The 25089-nt window shown below is 40.1% G+C and overlaps 1 protein-coding gene across 4 annotated transcripts in view; it reads left to right on the forward strand.

Moving 5' to 3' along the window:
- ZRANB3 (zinc finger RANBP2-type containing 3) overlaps window positions 1–24578 on the forward strand; it is a 49093-nt gene extending 24515 nt beyond the window's left edge. For all 4 annotated transcript variants that reach the window (XM_014249473.2, XM_014249475.2, XM_088058645.1 and 1 more), the window contains 16 exons: window positions 61–146; window positions 2096–2267; window positions 2658–2786; window positions 3609–3728; window positions 4470–4589; window positions 5096–5275; window positions 6075–6227; window positions 6850–7318; window positions 8302–8505; window positions 8977–9059; window positions 10485–10586; window positions 11441–11583; window positions 21519–21650; window positions 22486–22879; window positions 23291–23422; window positions 23751–24578. In XM_014249473.2, coding sequence (XP_014104948.2) covers window positions 61–146; window positions 2096–2267; window positions 2658–2786; window positions 3609–3728; window positions 4470–4589; window positions 5096–5275; window positions 6075–6227; window positions 6850–7318; window positions 8302–8505; window positions 8977–9059; window positions 10485–10586; window positions 11441–11583; window positions 21519–21650; window positions 22486–22879; window positions 23291–23422; window positions 23751–23849 — 2718 coding nt within the window. In that variant the 3' untranslated portion in view covers window positions 23850–24578. The remainder of the gene's footprint in view (window positions 1–60; window positions 147–2095; window positions 2268–2657; window positions 2787–3608; window positions 3729–4469; window positions 4590–5095; window positions 5276–6074; window positions 6228–6849; window positions 7319–8301; window positions 8506–8976; window positions 9060–10484; window positions 10587–11440; window positions 11584–21518; window positions 21651–22485; window positions 22880–23290; window positions 23423–23750) is intronic.
- The last annotated feature ends 511 nt before the right edge of the window (window positions 24579–25089 follow it).

A 25089-nucleotide genomic window follows, 5' to 3' on the forward strand; every position in this document is an offset into this window, starting at 1 on the left:
GTCTTACATTCACAGGCAATTTTTATTTTTTTCACTGTTGCTGTTTTACTTTTTATATAGCTCTTCATGCAGATTGAAGCACTGTTTCCAGGAAGGTTCGGAACTTGGAGTGAATATGCTAAAAAGTACTGTGATGCTCGTGTCAGGTATTACTGCCCTTGCTTATTTATACTCTTACGAGTATCTTTGATTTTTCTTGTCATGCCATGTGAGAGAATCAGTAGGTAGTACCTCTACTGCTCTATCACATCATCTTGCTTTGAAACTCAGGGTCAGCCACAATCTCCTCCATCAAAAATCATTGAGAAAAGGATGACACTGGTTAAATTAATTAATTAACACTGATGAAGTTTGACATAAAGTTGAAGCATTCTGTTAAGTAAAGTTATTTATACATTTACTGCTGTCAGTATGAGCTGTGGAGGTTTTACCTTCAGAACTGGAGTTTTTGACTCTCAGTCTTAAGCTCATGGTCATGTAATAATTTAGTTCTCTCTTTATTATGGGAACCGGGTTTTTTGCTACCTGACTACATTTGGGTGGGGAAAAATGTCCAGTACTTGTCTCTATATTTCACAGGCTGGTTGTCTTAGCTAAAAATTTCATATCTACAGCTTTGCATGTATTCAGAATAACAGATTTTTGTCAGCTAAATTGGCTAGCATTTAGATTCAGTTTTTACAATAATAATTACATGGTTTCATTTTCATTAAACTTGTTTTTCTCCCTCCATCATATGTACTTTATCAGTATTTAACTTCAAATAACATGGAAGATCACTGTCTAATTTTCAGACAGAGAAATGCTATTTTTTCCATGGTGTTTTGACTGAATGCATCTGTAATTTTCACACCACAAGTGTGCGTGGGTACAGCATGGTTAGCTACTCAATCATAGATGATTATCTTATTTTTGGAATACCATAAATGTAATAAAAATCAAGTTCAGGGTTTGGCAAGCTTTCAATGAATAACTTTTTCTTCGTGACTTGGCTGGAACAAAACACCCTGTGGTAATAAATTTGATAGGATTATCTTATGCATCATTTCCTGTGAAAATATAGGTGGTTTTTCCTTAGGTGTCCATAGACACCTGTTTTAAAGATGAAGTCCAAACTATTTCTGTGAGGTTTAGCCTGCCATTTCTGTCATATCCCTGATGCTGAGGGTGGAGGAAGGAGGCCGTTTTGGGGACAGACATATAAATAGACCAAGGAAGGGATATGAGCAAAAGATGTTGCTGTCTTCCATCTGTGCCATTCCCACTTCACCAGTGCAGAAGTGATTCCCTCAGCCCCTTTCCCAAATGATTATATTCAGCTAATTAGAACACTGTTGATAAAATCAGTAAGTCTTAAAAATCTCTAAATGATTGTGGGGGCTTTGTGGCTGTTTGTTTGGTCTCTTAATAAAAATTGTGTGCTTGTAACACACTCTTCTGGCCCCGGAAAGTGCTACCTGGGCTTTTCTCCAAATCTGTCATGTTCATTATTTTATTGTCTCCTGGCGATGCTGACAGAGAAAAGCTGCTGTTCCTGCTGCAACACTTCCTCAAAAACAGCAAAGCAAGGAAAGAATAAGGAAGACTGAGTTAATAAATTCTTTCTTTTCAGCCTTTAGCTTCTTAATGTTAAACCTTCCTCTATTTAACCATGCTCATTAATTAGTATTACTTTTAAAGATGGTAGCTTAAGCTTTAAATCCTGTCTCTGGCAGTAACTAAGAAGGAATTTTTAGGGAGGGAAAGAAGGGAATATTGATGGTGATATTTGCAGTTTTCATGATGGCTTTCCTGTATGTAATATAATAAAGATTATTCTCATGGTATATTCTTTTCATTAGTCCATTGAAACAGGAGTTCCAAAATTAATCCTGAAATTTCTGTTTCCTGTGGACAGTGAAGGATGGGAAGCTGGGAATAGATAGGATTGTATGCAGGTGATGGGCAGTGACTCCTGCAGGCAGTGGTGGCTGCTGGGAAGTTGAAGCACACTTTCACATCCAGTAGCATGCTTTAAAATTAATTATGTACTGAGGATTTCTATTTGACTTGGAAGAGCTCATGTTTACACTCTGTATTGATTTATCATTTTCAGGTTTTTTGGTAAAAGAAGGCAATGGGATTGTAGAGGAGCTTCAAACTTAGAGGAACTACATCAACTTTTAAGTGAAATAATGATCAGAAGACTGAAGAATGATGTCCTAACTCAGTTGCCCCCCAAAGTCAGGCAGCGTATTCCATTTGACCTTCCACAAGCTGCAGCAAAGGTAAATTTTCAACTTTTTCTAAAAGTACGTTTGTTAATAAGTGGAAATATCTATGTATGGATATGTATTTTTATGTGTGCTTGTGTATTATGTGTAGTTACAAAGATTGTGTGAGTATAAAGCAGAGTATCTCTGTTACTGTTTTTAAATATATCACAAAGAGCACTAATACAGCAATATTTTTTCCATCAGTGATAAAATTTCTTCTGATTCTAGTACAGTCTTCTTTTCTGCCTTCTTTTCCCATAGATTTTGAATCCTACAGTAACTTTTAGCCAAATTTGATGCAGTTCTCCAGAGTTCCTAAACATTTTACACTTGAAACATACCTCTTGAGGTAGAATGTGCTTTGTACTCTGTGTCTAACCACTGGTCTCTTCCGCCAATTAGAATCTGAATGCCACTTTCACAGAGTGGGAGAAATTAATGAGAAGTCTGAGATCAGATGCCACTGAATGCCACTTTTCTCAGGTCATGAATTTGATCACACGCATGTATAAGGAAACGGCCATTGCCAAGGTGAGCCTGCAAGTCTTTCCTTAATATCCCTAAATTATCCAGCGTGTGTTTTTAACCTCATAAAATTGGTTTTATTGGCCAGAATATGAGATGGGGTTATTTGGTTTGTTTTATAGTCATGAAATGGAGAAACACTCTCTTTTCCCCTGTATGTTTATGGAATAGAAATATGGAATATGCAAAAAGAAATCTGAAGACTGCTGCAGTGTGTATAGCATTAACTGTTGATCACTGATAAATTTTGTTAACTAACTGTCATCATTGCTTCAATAGCTTTTGCAAAAGATACTGAAAATTACATTTGACACAGAAGAATTCTGTGAATGCTTAAATAGAGCAATATTTTATGATTATGGTATCATGAACATATCAAATTTATTCTTTCAGTTTTGATATATGGCTTTGTGTGTGTGGATGCAGAAGTTCTGAGTAAATATTACCTTGTCTGTTTGAAATATGTTTGTTTTTCTCAAATATGGATTAAAACATCAGATAATGATGTCTGAATTAAAAGGGGGTTTATCTACATCTTAATCTAGAAGAAGTGCCACGTAATTATATGATCTTTTGAAGATAAATGTATTTTTTTTTCTCTCTCTGAAGGAGTAAGTTACATTTCTCAAAGACATCAAGTTGTGATTTTTTTTAAAGAAAATTAATCTGAATTATTGCTAAGAATGTCAGTGTTTGATAACGTCTTACATTATAACAAAAGATATGGAAATTTACATTTTCATGTTACAAAGAATTGAAAGACATGAAATTAAAAACTGTCTTTGAAAAATTGTGTGTCTCACTAATGAAAACACACACTCACTGCAGGCAGGAGCAGTCAAGGACTACATCAAAATGATGCTTGACAATGACAAACTGAAGTTCCTCGTCTTTGCCCATCACCTGAGCATGCTGCAAGCCTGCACAGAGGCAGTGATAGAGAGCAAGGTAAAGCCTTAATAAATGCACACACAAATTTACCTTCACTTCCACAAATGGCTGTCAGCTGTGTTTGAATCCAGCAGAACTGCACACGAGCACAGGAATGAAAGGATTTTATGTGCATATGGATCAGTGCCACTGGATTAAAAGGGATCGTGTGGTTCTCAAGAACTGCTTTGTGTTTAAGGATGATGTAAACACACTTGTATCTGGTATGGCTTATTATTATTATTAAAGAACACTGTAGGCAATTGTTTTCCAAATTTTTCTACCAGTACGCTGCTGTCTAATTGTGGGGGTTTTAACTGCAGGCTGTCATCTCACCTGAATGTTTAATTCAAAGCAGTAAAAGTGTTTGTAAACATCTTTCGCTTTATTTTGGTCATGGTCTCTTTAACTATTGCTAGGGAATGGTGACTAACTGTGCTATTTTGTATTTTTATTCTTTTTTAACTGTTGAGAGTTTAAAAAAATGGTGTCAGGGTAATTCCAGATTCTTCTGTGTAGTATCCCATTTTAAGATCCCATGTTCATTCTGTCTTCTCCTTTTGCAAACAGGGAATACAAAGTCTACACTTCTGTAGATAGAGACTTAATTTTAAATCAAAGGGCAAAAGAGTGCTGATGTATCCTGATCCCCATGAGACAAATAGAACAATTCTTTTCCTGTTTTTACTGGGGGACAGGGAGGGATTGGGTCTGAAAGCAGACACTGATTGTTACTTAGTCTCTGTTCTGATGTTGCAGGCTCGCTACATCCGAATAGATGGGAGTGTTCCCTCTGCAGAGAGGATTCACCTCGTCAATCAGTTTCAGAAGGACCCTGAAACCCGGGTTGCTATTTTGAGTATTCAGGCAGCTGGTCAGGTAGGGCAGAACAGAAAATCTGTGAACTAATACACTTGAAGAATATATAGCTACTGAAATAATTGATGACTGAAGTGGTTTACTGAAGGCAATTTATCTTCATGCAATTTGTCCTTTGTAGACCCTGTGTTCATTTCTTTGCAGTAATCATGTTAACTGTTCTAAGCCTCTATTGAATTTACTTGAGCTAAATGATGATAAGAGCAGTATCTCATTCTTGAATAATTAGAAAAACTCCATTTCTCTAAAAGCACTAGAATAATAAGAAATAGATGTTATTCCATAATGAATAGCAATGTGCAGTCTTTTTACAATATTGAAGTATTTTTTGAATCTGAGGCCCAAGGAAGAATCAGTAAAATAAACCAATCTGCTATTGAGGACCACCCTCTTATTTCCATATTAAAATGTCCTGTACAGCCTTTAGCTTGTTAAAGCTAATCAGATAATCAATTTTTGTGTGTGCTATCTTTTTTTTAAAGAATGCATCTACTTATTCTGCTTAGGGTTTAACATTCACTGCTGCCACTCACGTTGTGTTTGCTGAGTTATATTGGGACCCAGGCCACATTAAGCAAGCAGAAGACCGAGCACACCGCATTGGGCAGTGCAGCTCTGTGAACATTCACTTCCTGATTGCCAGAGGAACCATGGACACCCTCATGTGGGCAATGCTGAACCGCAAGGTGCGTGGCCAGGGGGCCAGAGCTCGCTGTGCCTGGGGTTGCACTCCACTGCCACAGAAGTCTTGTTTATCTGGAGCACTCTCTGAGACAAATTGATACACCTGCAATTGCTGATCATCAGAATGTTTGTTCTGATTTAGTATTTTCTAGCTTTTTGCTTTTCATTCAAGATGCAAAGATAATGAGTCTTTGCCAAGGGGAACGGGATGGTTCATATCCACAGGAGATGGTTGTTTTATCTTCTAGCTCTTTATTGCTGTTTTTGTTCAGTTTACAATTTTAAGGCATTCAGGCATTCTGCTCACTCATAACAGGTAGGATTTGTTGTGGGTTGGTTTTTTTTAATAGAATGAATGTTGTGCCTAAACTAAGCGTTCTTTCTGAGACGCAGAGGCATTCTCAGATAATTCTTTTTCAGTAGATCCAAGATTAATGTAATCTTTTCTTCTGTTACCATTTTCCACAAGTATCACCCAATTGTTGTTAGCAGTTGGAGAATCATAGAATGGTTTATGTTGGAAGGGTCCTTAAAGCTTATCCTGCCTGGTGCATTATGAGTATCCTTAAACATGTCAGAGATGGGGCTCAGTAATTCAACAACAATTTGCTTTACAAGTTCTGTCACTAAAGAATTCTGATGTATTTGTCTCCACATGCCAAGCAAAACATGTTAAGGCTGTTAGAGATGTACACAGTGTATATATTCTCTTTGATCTTCATTAAATACTGACATTTTGTGTATAGCTTCACTGGTTGTAATGTGCAAAATAGAGCGCTTTCCTTTATTGTCTTCCTGCAGGCCAAAGTCACAGGCAGCACCTTGAATGGCAAGAAAGAGAAAATGCAGGCTGAAGAAGGTGATAAGGACAAATGGGATTTTTTGAGTTTTGCTGAGACCTGGACCCCAAATGAAACTCTAGAAGATCCCCAAAATGGACTTTTATTTACACATGTAAGACTTGAAACTTTGTTTTTTCTGTTTCCTTTCATTTTTAAAAAAAATGTAGTAGTCATTTGCTTCAGCTTTCTGTGCATTTCAGACATTACTAATGGAGAAACACCAATAAAATAGGAAAAAGTAACGCAAATTCCATTTTAAAACTTAGGTGAAGTTGGGAAGAGTGCTCTGTGGCGAGTAAATGCCGTCTACATCTTCTGATGAGTCCTTATGTGTAGGTGGCTGAGCCACTCTCAGAGTCATATAAGATCAAGTAATTTCTGTTCAAATGACATCTTTGTTAATTGTGGTGAATTAATTGGACTAATATTTAAAACAGTGTTTGAAAGCTTTTCCTTGTAATGGGCATCTTCAAAAAAGGCACCTAGCTTACCACTTCTGTTTATCTGTTTTCTGGTAGTGCTATTTCAGAATTTTCGGGAGAATATTGAAAATACCTTTCTGAAATCAGGAGAGGAATGTTGAATTGCTTTTTCTGCTCACTTTTGGTCTTGAAGTTCTCTTTTGTTAAAGATACCTTTTGTTTAATAGTTTCTGATGCAGTCATAAGTGGGGTTTGGAGGTATTTTCCAGCCTAAATGATTCTACAATTCTGTATTCTTTTCCTCTTCCCTAGTTTGAAAAGGACAAACAGCATGACATACGTTCCTTCTTTTCCCCCAAATCCTCCACGGAGAAGAAACGCAAAAGATTTTCTGGTGATGAATTGATACATAATGATTCAGAATCTTCTGCAGTCACTAAAGAAGAGGATGCAGAGAAGAGTGATGAAAACCTTGATTCCACAAGGATAAGTGAGGTGGAGATAATTTGTGATGAAGATACTTGTGAACATGAAGCCAAAAGAGCAAAGAGCCTAAGTGGATTGACCCCAGTCAGCTCCAGTAATAAAAAGAAAACATCTTGGACTGGAAAAAAGCTTTCTTTGTTTTCAGAAAAAAACAGTGAACTCCATCCTTGTGGCTTAAATACTTCAAGTGAAAGTAGAGCTTTCAATGAAGTTTGGCACTGCAGTGCTTGCACTTACACTAACAATGCTCTGCTGCCTTACTGTGAGATGTGCCACTGCCCCCAGAGCAGGGATGGTGAGTAAGGGGTGCCACAAAGGGAAAGATGCATTTTTTATTTCAATTGTGATCAGGCTCAGAAAATACAATTTTTTGAACCTATGACTACACAGAAGTCCAGGAAAATATGAAGAATTGTGTCTTTACATGAACAAATGCCCCTCAAGTGATCCTGCTTAGTCTTGGCTTTCCCCAAGGATCTTTTACATGAGTAATTTAAGACAAGTGAAAAATGCTCATAAAATGTTAACAGGATATAAATTCCATAAGGAAGAATATATCCTCCGTTTTCTTTGCAGCAAATGGCCCTCTCATCTTCCTGGAGGTTTATGGTTATTCTGAATACAATTAAACAGCAAAACTTTTCTTTACCTTTCAAAACTAAGCAATGTGGTGGTGGAGTTTATTAACTTGAGCATTGTGTATTTGTCATGAAAGAAATTATCTGGAAAATACGGCTTTTCTTTCTCCACCAGCTCACAGTAGATTTCTTTTGCTAAATTTATTTAAGCAATCTGGAAAATTAATGAAGCCTTTTTATAAATATATACTGATATTTGTCACTTCAGTTGGAAAGCCATGGGTAAGGTTCTTTTTACTTCCTTTTTTATTTATTTAAATCTTTGGGCTTGTTCAAGTAAGGACAACTTCTGATTTTCACAATATAAATCAATGCCTGGAAAACTACTTTGTGTGTTTATGGTATACAATAACTGTATATAATATAGTATTGCTAACTGCATTAGCATACTGTTTATTACATGTATATTTTGACACTAATCTGGGTGCATGGGATTACATAAATTAAAAGCTTTTTCTATGTGTTTGTTCTCCTACTATTAAAGTTAGCTCTAACTTTCTAAGAGGTTGCACCATAATAATATTAGAGAATGCAGTGCCTTTCTTTATATTTCAGTGACATGTTCCTGTCTCAGATGTGTTATTAGGTACACACTGCCAGGTAACACAAATCATTGCTTGGCTTCTTTCTTTGTCTTCAGGTGAGAGAAATGGTGAAGCTCCCAGGAGCCAGACTGAGGAAGGAGTGTCAGAGGAGCCCAGGAGAGATGGAGAGAGAGCAGAGGGCAGTGCTGAATGCCAAAGAGGAAATCTGGGGGAACTGGGAGCCCGGCAATCTCTTGAAATCAGAGAACAGGAAACTGTTGGCACAGAAAAGGAAGAAAGTGAAAAAGAATGTGGAGAAGGTAACATGGGACTTCGAAAGAACAATTCTGTCTCATTGTGAAACTGAATTAAATGGCTCTGGCATGAAAAATGGCTTTTAAATAAAAACCTACACCTCCAAAACACAGAAGGACAAACACCAGCATGGGACTTTCTCATTTTGGCCTGGGCCATTTGTTGAATTTTGATGCTGGATAAGCCCAGCCTTTCCACAGCGCTCCTGGAGCAAACCAGAGCTGATTGATTTCTGGAGAGTGTCAAACCAGCAGCTGGGAGTGTGGATGGTTTTACTGGAACTCAGGACAGACACAGGCAAAACAGATGATGGGTCATTCAGGAGAAACAGAAAAAATACACAAACACCTTAATAGTTTGCTGCTTGAGCTCTGCACCTTATATTGTTCTGGAATTATATACATATTTAAATATTATTTTTAAAGAGTGGAATGAATGAATAGAAATCTTTAATGCCAACATTTTTTCTGTTGTAGATAAATCAGACTCGTTCCTAATATATGATGGGCTTATGTTTTGTGCAAGCAGGAATACTGATAGAATCCACCTCTTCACAAAGGTAAAGCTAAAATAAATATGCATGGTTATTGTCATTTTAAAATTGCAAAGGAAAAAGTTGCCCTATGAAATGTTTCTGTATGCTCTTCTTTGTTATGTTTGATGTAAAAACATTAATATTTTTGTATTAACTGAAATGTACAAAAATTAGGTAGTTTATAATTCTAGTTCTTTTTCTCAAAGGAATTAAATAATAATTCCTTAGATGCATAACTTCCAACACTTCTCTTTGCTTATAGAATTGGACTAATACATTAAATCATCTGTAGAATAGCCAGTGACAGTGGTTTAAAATTCCTTTTTTATTGTTACAGTGTCTTATCATAAAATAACTTGGGTAGAATAATATTCAAAATTCAAATAAAAAATGACAGTAAATCCTGACGTGCTAAGTCAATAAAATATTGCCACCACATTTTCAGAAAGCTCAACATTGGTGCTGTGTCTAAGTCACTAACGTCCTGAATAAAGCACTTTATCATTAATCTGCAGTGGTGATTGGGCACAGAAACCAGCCACTGGGAATTTTCCAGGTCATAATTCAAGGGGAGGTCAGGACTTGCCAATTTCTTCTTTCAAGTGATAGGAAAGTTCAGTGGGAAGATTTCTTCAAATTACCGAGTGAATCAGTGTATTCAGGTGCTGCTAAAGCACAGGGCAAGTCTCTGGGATGAGACATTTTTATGTGGCTGATACAGCTGGGAAAGGTAAAATGGTGTCAAAAAGTCCTCTTGTATCTGAAAATTTGTTAAATGTACTTACAATGTATGCTGCTGCCTGACTTCACATGTTTTATTCAGACAAAGATGCATTTTGGGTGGGTTTTGGGCAATTGTCTGGTTTGGGTTTTGCTGGGATTAGAGATGAATTGTGCCAGATACTGCACAAAATCTGAATGGTGAGACACCAGGGAATTCTGCTTTGACTCCTCGAATGCTTGTGAATGATCAGTAAGTTCCTTGGCCAGATGTACCCACTGGGACAACTTATTCCTTTAAAACTTAAGTGGAAAACTTTTTCAGACATTAAAAAGAAGTATGATAAACAATGTTCAAGAATTCTTATTTTAAATTGTAATGAAGTGACATTCTCCTATCTCCAATCATTAATTTCCCATAGAATTCAGTCAAGAGGATTGTAATTTCAGTTTAATATAAGGCAGTTCATGTGTCTGAACTATTTGCAAGGAAAAAACTCAGATCTATTAAAAGTTAAAATGTTCAGCCTTGTTACTTTTAGGTAGATTAATATGAATCATCTTTCTTGCATTTTTGCTGTTATCTCTGTGCCTTACTGTTAATTCAGGAAAAAATTGACCTTGAAGGGAGTAAATTTAGTAGGAAGGGAGGACAATTCACTTGAAACAGATTACTTTTTCTACATTGTGCTACATTGCATCTGTAAACAAAACTGTTTGCTTGTCTAGGATGGTGAACCACTGAATCATAATTTCATTCCATTGGACATACAGCTGGATAACTGGGAGGATTTACCAGAGACTTTCCAGAATAAAAAAAATCGTGCAATGGTAAGAGTTCTACTGGCACAGCAATATAATATTTAATGCAGAAGAAGATTACTTACTTTTAAAATATAAATGCAGATTACTTCCAGGCCTTGGGATATAGACACAGTTTCAGTAAAGCAATCTTACAGATGTTGATGTGAATATTAATTAAGCAGTCTGTTACTCTGGCAAATTATTGTAATCACATTGTAGTAGAAGGAATCAACCAGGCATCATTTCATTTTTCATTTACAGGATTAGTTACTAACTTTCATAAGTCAACAAAATAACTTCTTAAAGGTTCTGAATCAAATGGAGCACACTCTAAATAAGAATGTTCTAGATTGTATCAGAGCTGCAGGCCTGAGCAGGCCTCCACTCTTACTCTCCCTCTGGTCTACTAACAGTTTTCAAAGCAGTGTCAGGCACAGCTCCACAGAGGCATTCAGTTAATTTAGGAATAAAGATCCCATTCATACTGGGGTTTGAGAAGAACGCTGCAAACACAAGGACTCAAGTGAGGAAATCCAGATTTAAAGTGGATGGGAAATATTATCTGCTTAACTTAAAATCTGATTTTCCAAACAGAAAACCATCATGTAGGAACAAGACTGATTTCTTCTGTTCTCTAGCAAGGCTGGAATTTAAATTTTTAATGGGGATAGGTGACTGATTCAACCAGCTGTTGTGTGAAGCAGCTACTGAGTGGGCTCCACAGACAGGGTGTGAGGGTGTGAAGAGTGACCTGAAAGCACCATCTATCTCTGATTGTAGAGCTGTTTCCAGCCAATGTAGAAAGCACTAATGGCACTGTTTTACTGTAATTATCTCCGTGCAAAGCCTGTCCTGCTGCTGACTGTCGTGTTCTCTGCCAGATCCTGAGGTTTGTGAAAGAATGGGCTCATCTAACTGCAATGAAACAGAAGATTGTTAGAAAAAGTGGTCAGATATTCTGTAGTCCCATTCTTGCTGCAGAGGAGTTGTCTAAAAAGCAGTCAGTGGGCAACAGCACCAAGAGGTATGTGTGATTTGGTTTTAATTCCTCCTACTAATTACTGCAGAAAGTTAGATTTATTTAATGTGACCTTCAGTGGAATGATGCTAAGTCTGAACAGGACTTTCAGTGACTGCTTGTTGTGAGAAATGAACTTGTAAAAATTCGTAAAAATCTAAATAAATGTATATAACAATAACGAAATAAAATATAAAGTACAGTATGACACACAAGCCCTTCCCAGATCTAGCCACGAATTCCCACTCAAAGGATAACGATCCTAGCCGGCGCCCATCAACAAAAGAATAGACAGGACACGGCCCATCAAGCTGACAGGAAAAAAAAAAAAAAAACTCCTCAAACTGACAGGGACAGGCTCGGTGACCATCAACGGGGAAGAATAGGCAGGACACGAAACATCAAGCCAAAACGGAGAAGCACCGACGAGATATTCATCACCGGAACCCGAAACACCTCGCCTTGCGGGCTACCGTTGGGGGAAGCATCAAGTAAACAAAAGGAAAAAATCCAGCCGAAATATCCATCGGCTCCAACCCGGATCCAGCCATCCCATCCGGATGGCCTGAACCACAAGAGCCACTCAGAATTTCTTTACATATGAGGAGACTCGGTCCGGACGTCCATTCGACTCTATTCTCCAATGCCAGGAAATCAATTCATACGACAATCAAGGACTGTTGATGAATGGTGCCTGCCTGGATTTTGGCCCCAAGGCAAAAAACCCCTATAAAACCCCCGGACAGTCTACCCTCCTGCGTGGATTGGGGACCACCTATACCTTTGAGTATAGACCCCTGTCCCCACCCAGCGCTGCGCTGTTTGTTTTATTGTGGTTTCCCTCCATTGTTTATTTTTTATAGAAATTGTTTTATAATAAATTGTTTTTATTTAACCCAATTCTGCCTTTGCATTTATAACAGATTGGTGCCGTGACTCGGATCGGAGAAACTGCGGGGAATCTCGCTGCCCAGGACGGGTACCCCCGCTGATTTTGGCGGCCTGGTAAGTTGAGACCCCCCACCCCCGCAGTTTCTCCGATATCCGAACCAAATTTAGGCGGAGGTAAAAACCACAATAAAAAGGATAAATCCGGATCGGAGAGCTCGGAAGGCACGGAGCCTTCGGGAGCCGCGGCTTACTTTGCTCGTAAAACGTCTAGTGCGCACAAGGGACACCCACGCAGGAAAAATACCTGTATGTACTGCTGGTTGAGCGGGCGATCGGGCGAGTGTGTGAGACGTGATCTAATCACGAAGCAAGTGCGGACTTCAAGGTCGCGTTTCGATTCCTCGGCGAGGGAATTGGCCCGCCGCGAAGGAAGCGATACAGAGTGAAAGTTTTTTTTTTTTCCCTCGACACACACTGGTAAAACCTGAGACCAAAGGGTGTCTCGGGAACTGATCGCAAGGTACTAAGAGGGGAAGGGACGTCTTGTCGAGCTCGAGGCTGGTAAACCCTCTTAGTAACGGACCCAGGGAGAGGTCCAGGGAAGAATCAAAAGTTCCGATTACAAGAGACCTCAGCTCAGCTCGCTGAAAGGTGAGTATCGGCAAATTTTGATTCCTAAGTACACAACGCAGAAACTGATATCGACTCACGGAGAATAGAAGTCGAAGAAAGGTAAGAATATATTTGCGAAGTATAGGGCAGAAAAAGAGTAAGCTTCAAGGAAGAAGCACAGGAGAAGATTCCTCCGATCAGGGGGAGGAATCACCAGACATCCCACTGGAAAGTCCCTTGGGGTGGATGCAAAAACACTGGGAAGATTGTCCCCAGAGGAAGGGAAAATCAAAGGAGAAATTAATACATTATTGTATAGAGGTTTGGGGAGGACAGGAGTTGAGAAGTCACCTCACTTGGCCAGTGTTAGGCACATTTGAAAATGGACGTTGTAACAAGTTGTTTCTCCTATGTGGAGAACAAAGTCCCCTCAGATCCTGAGGAGAGGGAATACGCCAAGCTCTGGGTAAATGCCAGAGTAGGGCTATTTCCAATAAAGCAAAAAGAAAAACGTGAGTCGAAAACTGAGTCCTGGGAACCCCTCGATCACTTACCACCCCCGTATCGAGGACCAGCGGGACCTTCCTCTGTAGATCAAGAAATGCCCACAGCACCCTTGGGCCCCGAGACCAACCCATGAGATACGTGTGTCTCAGACGGGAGACTCGGGGCCAGCAGCGATGCCGGCAGCCCTTCCCCTTTCCCCGCCTGTAAAACACCGTAACCACAGCAACCTCCTCGGAGGTTTTTTCTGCGCAAGGCTGGGGAACACCCTATCCGTCCCTGCCGATCCAGCCGCCACAACCGGGACCCCTCCCATACAACGGAGGGGACTCCTCCCTTCAACCGGGTGGCGGCAAAATTCCCACCATTAATAACAGGGAGGCAACACACAATCAACCAATTCCCCTCCGCGCAAGTAGAAACCCGTTTAAGAGCGAGAATGATAGATAATGAATGGGGAGAGAGTGAAGAGGGGCAACCGGTTGTTCCCTCTTAGGGAAGTACCGACGGCCCCGGGAGTGATCGAGTTTTTTTGTGAATGTCCCCCTTAACTCTGGAGATGTAAGAGCATTTAAAAAAGAGATGGGGCGGTTGTTAGATGACCCTCTCGGAGTGGCTGAGAAGTTAGATGAATTTTTTAAGGAATAACATTTATACCTTTGACGATCTTATGGCAATCCTGAGATCACTGTTTAATCCTCCGGAGGAAAGAGAAATGATTAAACAAGCCGGGATCAGAGACTGGGACAGACGCAATCCACAGGGGATGCCAGGTAACCAGAAATGGCCTAGCGCAAGCCCGAGCTGGAATGCACAGACAGAGGAAGGCAGACGGAACATAATGGATTTAAGGAGCATGATTGTATAAGGTATAAGAGAAGCGGTCCTCTAGGGGCCAGAACATTAGCAAAGTTTTCAAAGAGTGTCAAGGAAAAAAAGGAACCACCCACTGAATAGATCGAGAGATTACGGCGAAGTTTACAGATTTACTCTGAGACTGACCCGAACTCTCCTGTGGGGGGAGGTTCTGTTAAAAACACAATTTGTTGCTAAATCTTAGGAAGATATTAGGAGGAAAATTAGAAAAGATTGAGGGGTGGCAAGATAAAAGTCTTCAAGAGCTCCTAAGGGAAGCTCAAAAAGTGTACATGAGAAGAGAAGATGAGAAGCAGAAATCGCAAGCTAGAATTTTAGTAACAGCGGTAAAAGAAGTCCCAGAAACAAGAACAGATGCTGGGGTAAGTTTAAAACACTACCCCGGAAAAAGTCGAGGTTCTCACTGGGCAGCCCCGGCCCCACGGAGAGAGCCCGGAATGCTAACTACTGTAAAAAAGAAAAACCCCTTCAGCGGAATTGTAAACAAAGAATAAAAGATGAGAAAATTTTTTCAAGAAGATTAAGAGTGTCAGGGGCTCTTTAATTTAGAGACCAGAACATCCGAGAAGCCCTTGATAAAATTAAAAGTGGGCCCCTAACGACAAGAAAGTAAGTTTTCTTGTAGATACTGGGGCAGAGAAAAGTACCCTGCAGAAATTGCCATACGGATGTGTGGCTAGCAGAGAAAAAGTTTTTGTTATCAGTGCAAAGGGAGACCCCTTTGAAGTGCCTGTAATAAAAGATGTGGAAATAGAATCTGAAAATAAAATTTGCTTAAGGAATTTGCTATTAGTAGAAGAAGCAGATTACAATTTACTGAGAAAGGGACATGATTGTTGCTTTAAGAATTAATATCTTGATTAAAAATTCTGAATTAGTGGTGAAAATATTTAAGTTGACTCCTAAAAATGAAAAGAAAATAAACCCTGAAGTATAGCATTCAAAGAGAGAAGGGGAGTTGAAACAAATAAATTGATTACCTCCTAAACGAGGGTACTTTAGAGCCTTGCATGTCTCAACACAACACCCCCATCCTAGCTGTAAAAGACGGATAGTAGCGTCCGATTAATCCAGGACCTACGAGCGGTAAACGCTAAGACCCGGACTAAATTCCCGGTGGTAGCCAACCCCTATACTTTACTAAATAGACTCACACCAGAAGATATGTGGTATAGTGTGATTAATTTGAAAGATGCTTTTTAGACTTGCCCTCTGGATGAAAGGAGTAGAGATTATTTTGCATTTCAGTGGGAGGACACAGATACAAACCGTAAGCAACAGCTAAAGTGGACGGTCCTCCCCCAGGGGTTTGTGGAGTCTCCGAACCTTTCGGACAAGCTTTAGAACAAATGTTAACCCAATTTGCTCTTGAAGACAGGACAAAGCTTTCACAGTATGTAGATGACTTGCTAATAGCTGGACCGACTGAAGAGAGAGTGTGAAGAAAAGCACGATTGCCTTGTTAAACTTTCTAAGAAAAGAAAAGTTTGAAAGTATCAAAATCCAAGCTGCAATTCACAGAGCCTGAAATAAAAAATAAAAATACCTCAGACATTGGATATCTCAAGGAAAAATTAGACCCGGAGAGGGTAGCAGACATCCTTGCATTGCCTGCACCAAAAACAAAAAGGCAAATTAGACAAATTCTAAGGCTCTTGGGATATTGCAGGCAGTGGATTGAGGGTTTCAGTGAAAAAGTGAAGTTTTTGTATGAAAGATTAAACACTGACAGGCTAAAGTGAACTGAACAGAATGAGTCTAATTTCCAGAAATTAAAAACTGTTCTTATGACTGCCCCAGTACTAACTCTACCAGATACGAATAAAGAATTCCAGTTGTTCGTGAATGTGAGTAAACAAACAACACAGGGAGTCCTGACTCAGGAATGGGCAGACAAAGGGAAAAGCCTATAGGCTTCAAAGATCTTAGAACAATCAGTCGGTGTTAGCCTATCGTGTTTACCAGCAATTGTAACAGTGGCTCTTGTTAATAAGAGAAAGCAAGGAAAATAACTTTTCCTCCCTAGTAGTTTACACTCCCACGATGTGAAAAACATATTGCAGCAAAAAGCAGAGAAGTGGGCTGACTTGATTCCAGGCTTCTAAAATATGAAGCCATCTTAATCAGCTCACCCGGTTTAGAATTGAAAACCACTGCACAAAAAATCCTGCTCAGTTTCTATTCAGAAAAATTAGTACATGATTGTTTCTAAAAATCGTAGAGCTGCAGACCAGATAAGTTACATCAACGCAAAACTGTGATTGTTTTCCATTATATACATTTTAAATGTGCTTGTTGTAAACAAATTTGAGTAACCCACTGTGGGGAGAGTACAAAACCTAAGAGACTGTGTACCAATTGTCTGACTAAAGAACAGGAGCTGACTAGCCGTTTCTTAATACTTGCCACCAGGGCGAGATTGTTGGAACTCGACTCTCCTGAGTGGTTCCTACTTTTTCAAAAAGGGGATAAGAGGGAAACTAGACTCCAAGGCAGAGGCTTTGGAAATTGAGTGCCGAAAGACAGTAAAAGTACCGTGCAGGACAGACACGATTAAGTCGTCTCGGTGGGCTACCTTTAAAAGGAGATACACCATAAGAACTACAAGGGCCCCTGAAGAATATCCCTGCTGCCGGGAAGATGGTAATCCCCGCCGTATATTTTTATACGGGCGAAGGGCAAGGCAGAGGGATACACCGGTGGGGAATCCTGATGTTCCTGAGTCTAGCCGTGTGCTTAGCCGAGAGAATGATTCCCGAGGTACCCTCCAGGGGAGCGTCTCCTGGGGAAGTGTGAGCAGTGTCAGACTGCCACAGATACCAGACGAATAGTTAACTACTGTCCTCCGGAACGTTGTTCGTCTAACAGCACTCAGTATAATCTTTGTGAATTAAAGGGGGAGGTCCAGTGTTACCACTCAGGGGCAAGGCTTAAGAACGGGCAGTCTAAAACTCCTATGAAAAGAAAGACTGAAAATTCCCATTTCAGGTATAAGAGAGAAGTGGAAATGATTCCCCAATTCCAATCTGCAGTCAATGTAAACAAAACGGTCTAGATAGGGGGGGAAAAGACAATCCACCTTTTTGGCATATTATGCGGTTAACCCTTTATGTTTACAATAAAGCGAATTTAAAAATGTGTTACCATGGGAGGGAAAGTATATTGGGAAAAGTAAAAATTTAAAACATGAAAAAAAGGCTTTTTTTAATAATGAACCGATAATCCTTGATTTGTTAAAAAAGTAGTGATGACCGGGTATGTTTGCAATTCAACCAAGTATTCTGCTTCTCCCTGCATGAGGAAGGGGTAGACCCTAAAAACATAATAAAACAATTAACCCTAGAGTTAAAGAGGCAAGAAGCAGAAGCTCAGAAAAAGAAACTAGAACAGAAGAGGCTTAACTCTCTTAGTGAACATTATGAGCAATTAGAGAAACAATACAGCAATTGGGGGTTGCCAAACCCCAACCAAGAATCTTTTCATAGATCTAATGCCAAGAAATAGCCACAGAATTAGATCTATCTAACTGTTTGATCTGTGTCGGTTTAAAATCAGCTGAAAGATGGCCTTGGAAGGGAGAGGGACTAACCCCAGAGTAACTTCAAAAAATGAGAAAGCTCTAAAATACCAAAAACAAAACAAAGACCAGAAGGAAAAGAATTCACTGATTTAGTAGGCTATTACCCCGTGTGTAAGCACACTCACGGTAAATTCGGAAAGCAAAAACAAAAACCTGGCAACCTGAACCACCCGCGGGCTATTGGAGTCGCTCCCGGGGGAATAACTGTGAATGGATGGAAATAATTGAACTTTACTGGTACAAAAACTCTGGGGCCAATCCCTTCCATGAGCTAATAGGATTGAAGGAATATTAAGATGATCCGGCAAAGTTGAACAAGGGTTAAAAAGCTCCTAATAGTATATATTAGATATGTGGAAAAGGCATACAGCGAGCTACCCAGAAAATAGAAAGGATCCTGCACACTTGGAATAATTCGGTCCTTTTTCTTTACTCTACCTAAAACAGAGAGTAAAATCATTGAGCCCCTCTCTTTGAGACATTAAACAGACAAAGGAAGGAATTAAAACGGAAACTACCAATAGCGGGAGGCAACCAGAAGTGGAACGAGGAAGAATGACCTGCCAAAAGGATCATTCAATATTAACGGGGCCGCTACTTAGGCAAATGATGGCAGCTGGGGTTACAGAACCCCCATTTATCTCCTCAACCGACTTATCAAATTACAAGCGGTGGTAGAGATAGTTTTCCTAACCCAAACTTCAGAAGCCCTAGAACTCCTAGCCAAACAACATTCACAAATGAGAGCTTTTGTGTACCAAAACAGACTAGCTCTCGATTATTTGCTAACCGAGGAGGGAGGAGTGTGTGGCAGATACAACGAATCCGAGTGTTGTATAGAAATAGACGATTACGGAGAAACAATAAAAAGATTGGCTGCTGAAATTAAAAAAGTAGCTCATGTGCCAGTCCAAAAATGGAATTCAATCCTACAAGCCTACTGGGTGGGACCAGATATTTCGGGCAAGGGGCTTGGTGGAAGAAGCTAGTATTTTTCATCACTTGTTCAGTTGCCAGAATCATTTTCCTTCCCTGCTTAATTCCTTGCTTCATCAGACTAATTCACTCTGTTGTGCAAGGAATGCAGATTGCCACACTTCCAATTGATCCTGAGAAAGCGCAAGGGAGACCTACTCCTCTCTCTAAACTAATGAAATTTAGAAGAGGAAAAAGAAAACGAAAATGTGATTAAAGCCTTAAAGAAGTTTGAAAATAAATATAACCTGGGCACAAGCATATAGTGAGAATTCGTTAACAAACTGAGAAAAAGATGAATGTGAGTAAAAAAATTATTATAGTCCTCCCCTGCAGAATTGGATGAAATAACACGAATTTTTAATGTAATGAATTATTAGGCGGGGACTGTGAGAAATGAACTTGTAAAAATTCGTAAAAATCTAAATAAATGTATATAACAATAACGAAATAAAATTATAAAGTACAGTATGACACACAAGCCCTTCCCAGATCTAGCCACGAATTCCCACTCAAAGGATAACGATCCTAGCCGGCGCCCATCAACAAAAGAATAGACAGGACACGGCCATCAGGCTGACAGGAAAAAAAAAAAAAAAACTCCTCAAACTGACAGGGACAGGCTCGGTGACCATCAACGGGGGAAGAATAGGCAGGACAACGAAACATCAAGCCAAAACGGAGAAGCACCGACGAGATATTCATCACCGGACCCGAACACCTCGCCTTGCGGGCTACCGTTGGGGGAAGCCATCAAGTAAACAAAAGGAAAAATCCAGCCGAAATATCCATCGGCTCCAACCCGGATCCAGCCATCCCATCCGGATGGCCTGAACCACAAGAGCCACTCAGAATTTCTTTACATATGGGGGGACTCGGTCCCGGACGTCCATGTCGACTCTATTCTCCAATGCCAGGAAATCAATTCATACGACAATCAAGGACTGTTGATGAATGGTGCCTGCCTGGAATTTGGCCTCAAGGCTAAAAATCCCTATAAAAACCCCGGACAGTCTACCCTCCTGCGTGGATTTGGGAACACCTATACCTTTGAGTATAGACCCCTGTCCACCCAGCGCTGCGCTGTTTGTTTTATTGTGGTTTTCCCTCATTGTTTATTTTTTTATAGAAATTGTTTTATAATAAATTGTTTTTATTTAACCCAAATCTGCCTTTGCATTTATAACATTGTCACAGAATGACAGTCAGAGGCAGCCAGGCGTGTTGGTGAATCTGCTGGAAGTGTCTCCTTCCCTGCCCAGCTCTGTGCCCCATTCAGCAGCGGCTCTGGCTCTTCTGTACTGCATCAGATTGATACTGAATGTGATGATCTGTTGAGTGATGTTGATCTGCTGAAGTTCCAGTTCAACATCTGGAACTGGCCAGGTGTTTTTAAAGGAAAAACCCTGACTGCAGGGCCACACCAGAAAAGTAGGGTCAAAGCATCTTGTTTTCCCCACCTAGAAGCAGAAATAAATCATTATTTGCCATCAATGAGATATTTTATTCAAAATTCACAGCCAACTCTAATAACTCTTTCCAGTTGTTTTTTCTTCAAGCATTTCTGTTCTCTGTGGATGACATTTCTCAAAACTGTGGTTTTCTTTTTTGAGTGTCACTGAAAAGGGCTGGTTTTTGATCCTTGTTAAAATCTAAATGAACCTTTGATTGCCTTTCTTTCCTTTTTCTGATGTGGTCTTCCTTGACAGACATTTGTAGCCTCAGTGTTGTCATTGCTCTGCACAGAACATGTCATGCAAACCATCTAAAACCTTCTTATTCCCCTCACTCCCTACTGTTAAATTCCTCAGGGTGATTATTTTGGCTGTAGGTAAGAATTAAGTAAATAAATAGTTCGTAATTCCAGTAATATAAGAAGCAGAGGGTAATAAGTGTTTGTTAACCTCTTGCCTGATTGTGTCCTTCCATCAAGTGTAGGAAAAATCTGTGAATGGTGTTAAAAAACCTACCAGCCTTGTAAGGTGGGGCTGTAGGATTTGGCAGATGTTCAGTACAGAGATGTCCTCAGAAGAAGTTGTCTGAATAGTGGTTTCTGTGAAGCAATTTTAAGTTTTTAACTAAGAGCAGTTGTGTTTTACCGGGTTTCACATGAAAATAAAGTGGGGAGATCAAACATAACAAATGCAGCAAGGAGTCCTCCAGAGTTTGTAAAGCTTCCTGGATTATCCAGTGGCACTGAGACTTTCACCTAACTGAAACAAAATGCCTTTCAGGTTTCACTGTCAGGCAGTTTCAAACTGCAGTCATTTTTTAATTGCTATACACAAACCAAGGTACCAGTGCACCAGTTAGAATTCACTTTTAGAAAAAGATATTTAATATGGAAGTATATGAAGCATGTTTTCCCAAACTTTCTTCATTTCTCATCCAGAAAATGAGGAATGTTTGAAGAGAATGTGCTGTACCAATCTTGCTGCAGTCCAGAGTGATGTTCTCTGAGGGAGATTGCTCCCTTTGCTGACAGGATTTGTCACTCTCTCAGGTATATGACCAGGGAGGATGTGGCAGCAGCCTCGCTCTCCAAGGCCAGCAGCAGCGGGGGAAGCGTTCGCCTCATCTCCAAAGAAATGGGGGCTGCTCTGGACAAAGCTGCTTCTCCTGAACCATCCACAAAGTAGGTTTATTAATACATTAGGATAATTAAGTTCTTTTGCCACATTTTTTTTTAATGGTAGTAAAATTATCTGATATTATTGTATGCTTTGCTGAAGTACAGCAGTTAGATAAGAAACTTACTGTAGTGCTAATTACCTCTGTTTTATTCTTCTAATAATTTAGATTTTATCTGTTGTCTGCTGACAGAGCTGCTAATTAACTGAGTCTGACTAAAACAAAACAAGAGAAAAGATTCAGTTAGAGAAAAGAATGTTAGCTCAGCCCTCCTGTGAGGGGGATGAGATCCCCATCAAACTGGGGATGCAGAATTTGCTTCTATTTTGCCTCAGAATTAAAAAAAAAAGGAGCAAAGAAGTGAAAATTCCAAACGGGAATTGCCCTTTTAAAAATTTTTCTTAAACAAGCACTGTATATCCTATTTCTTATAAATTGGAAACTGATAGGCAGCTATGAAGATGGTAGAGAAATCAGGATCTTTAATGCTTCTGTTAAAGAGGGGGCTGAAACATTTTACTTTTGTATGTGTACGTGCCTGATAGAAATGACCATGTCTTTATAAATACAACATTATTTCAGCTAATAACTGAGTGTAGTAAGATGTGCAGAAGAAAAATCTGCCTTGCTATATTGGCAAATTTAGTTCAAATGGAAATGTAAACCAAGTAAAGGATTTGCACTGTGCAGTATCAATCTGAGTAAGGTATTATTTCAGCTCAAATGATTTTTCAGAACATAAAATCTATCTGATTGAAATACACAGTGCATAAAGCCCCCATGAACTGCCTGCTGCATACATCATTTATCCAGAGCTGTACTTTGTTCTCTGCCATCAGATTGCTTTCAGAAACTGGGAATGATCCCTCAGCCCTTCCTCCAGGGCAGACTGATGCCGAAGGCTCCTCCCTGTCCAAAGGATATCTGCAGGCCCTGGACAGCCAGGGGACCCCGCTGTGTCTCAGCTGCCAGCAGCCCACAGCTCAGCCCCCGCCCGGCTGCCCAGCCCGGGCGTGGGACACGCGCTTCTGCTGCCATGCCTGCCAGGAGGACTTCTCCATCCGCTCCAGCCAGAGCTACCTCCGCTCCAAGGTGTTCCAGATCGAGCATGGTGTGTGCCAGTGCTGCCAGCACAACGCCCAGGAGCTTTATCTCAGCGTCAGGGATGCACCCAGGAACCAGAGGAAGCAGCTTCTGGAGAGCTCTTGGATGTCTCACCTTCCCCTTGGGCAGGTGATGGTTCTGGGGTTTCAGCAGTAATAGGTGGTCTGGGTACAGAGTTAGAGACAGCCAAAAATGTTCTTGCAGATTTAAGATAGAAAGGTAACCTAGCACCAACAACAGAAGAAAAAACCAAGTCCTTAAAAACAATCAAATTAACTAAATTTCAGTGTCTTGTAAGACCTCTAAAAGGCACAGGCATCAGGGCTCTGATTCTATAGGGAGGTACATGTACAGCCAGGGCTGGGTGAAAATGTGCCAACTACTTACAGTCGTTGCTTGTCCAGTGAGAGTGTCAAGGCTGGATTTCTTCATCTTGATGAAAACTATAGCTAGCTACTTCCCAGAATTTCCTTGTTGCTAGTAGGATGTCCATGTAGTTGAGGAGTTTCTCACCCTTGCCATGTCCCCTGTGTGCTGCAGCTGAATGAGATGATCAGGAGCCCAGCGGAGGGGCAGTTCTGGCAGGTGGACCACATCCAGCCTGTGTACAGCGGAGGAGGACAGTGCTCCCTGGAGAACCTTCAGACCCTGTGCACAGCCTGCCACAGGGAGGTCAGTGTGTGGAGCCAGGAATCCTGGCCCTCTCACAGGGAATGGGGTGGGGGAAACTGCACCTAGGGTCCCCCTCAGCCCTGTTCTCTCCTGCTGCAGAACCTCAGTGCTCACAACCTCTCCTTCCCATACAGCCAAGGTGGAAAGGCAGCATTAAACTATTACAATATGACGGTTTCCTCTGGAATTAGTAAAATGTTGCCTTAATAAACATTTGCATTTCCTCATGCTGTCTCCTGCAGAGGTAGACTGGAGTTTAAATGCTTTCTGCTGGGTGTGTTGCCAAGTATCAATACTCACTGAACCAACCTGTCTCTCTCTTTTGCAGAGAACTGCAAAACAGGCCAAGGAAAGAAGCCAGTTGAAGAGAAGGTCTTTAGCTACAAAGTATGGCTGTGATATCACAAAATTTTTGGTGAAGAAGTAAAATATACAATACATTCAGGTACATTGTAACTGTAAAACCAATATAGTTAGTGTTTTCCTCTTGCACTTATTTAACAGAAATTGCTGTATCATGCAGTTGGTAGAGAGCAGAAAATAAGGAATGAAACCAAAGAAATCATATGTAACATCCAAAATACTTGATCATCATGGTTTTTTATTGCCCTGTTTTCAAGCTGAATTTTTGTATGTAACTTGAATGCCATTTTAAAGTATTATGGTTTCCTCTTGCAGGGTAGTTAGAGCTGTAAGTATTTAAGGAAGTTCTGTTGAAGTTGCTGGTGGTATTACAGGGTTCAATTGTAGTGGGAACTTAATGGACCTAGAAGCTGTCTTAATTATTTTTGTTGCTCACATACCAAAACCACAGAATAAAATGCAGCGATTGTAACAAAAACTAGCACAAGTGATTTGAGTCCTCTAGTACTGCTCACCCACAGGAAGGCTGATTTTTGGCATGGGCCTGACTTACAGGACTTTGGCATTTCAAACTGATGTCAGTTGAATCCTGGTTTTACTTAAACCAGCTTGTATTGAAATGTTACTCAGGATAGGAAACTAATAATACTAGCAATTATCTCATCAAAGGTCATTTCTGGGAAATGCTATAGTTAAATTCTCCTTAATGAGATTGCAGAGATCCTGGTAATTTTGGACTGCTTACCTGGCTTGCTTTTCAGATACTTTAAATAAATGCAGTTCTTTCTCCTGGTGATTTTTTTTAATGCTCTGTTTCTCCTCACCACTTGAATACTGAGTTGTAAGCTCATGAAGCAGAGCTGTGCACAACGTATTATCCGACAGTGCAGGGCTGCAATTTCAACTACAGCTACTTAAAATAAGCTGAGTTACCCTTCTGAGAAAAATCCTTAAAGTTACAACTCTTGAACAAGAAAAAGACTGCTTAAGACAAAGTTGTTGCATCAGTGCACCATTTGCTAGTCAAACAGGCTGTGTTAATGATGTTTGTGGTGTCTGAGTATGATAAAGGAATCACCTCCAGCACTATAAATGACCAGGTAGGAATAGCCTGATAACAAAGGATGAGAGACTTTCAAGTTTCTACAGCCTTTACAAGAGGCCACACTGCAGTGTAATATTTCATTAGAGAGTAGGAAATCAAGAGTATTGGGGAAGAAGCTTAACCTAAATTATACTTATCAGTAAATCAGGAATTTCCTGGAGTAATTAATTTTAAAGAAGCCACAGAGACAAACAGCAGC

The sequence above is a fragment of the Pseudopodoces humilis genome, chromosome 8, assembly GCF_049639895.1.
Source record: "Pseudopodoces humilis isolate 2021_Gansu_Grassland_sample_001 chromosome 8, ASM4963989v1, whole genome shotgun sequence".
NCBI lineage: Eukaryota > Metazoa > Chordata > Aves > Passeriformes > Paridae > Pseudopodoces > Pseudopodoces humilis.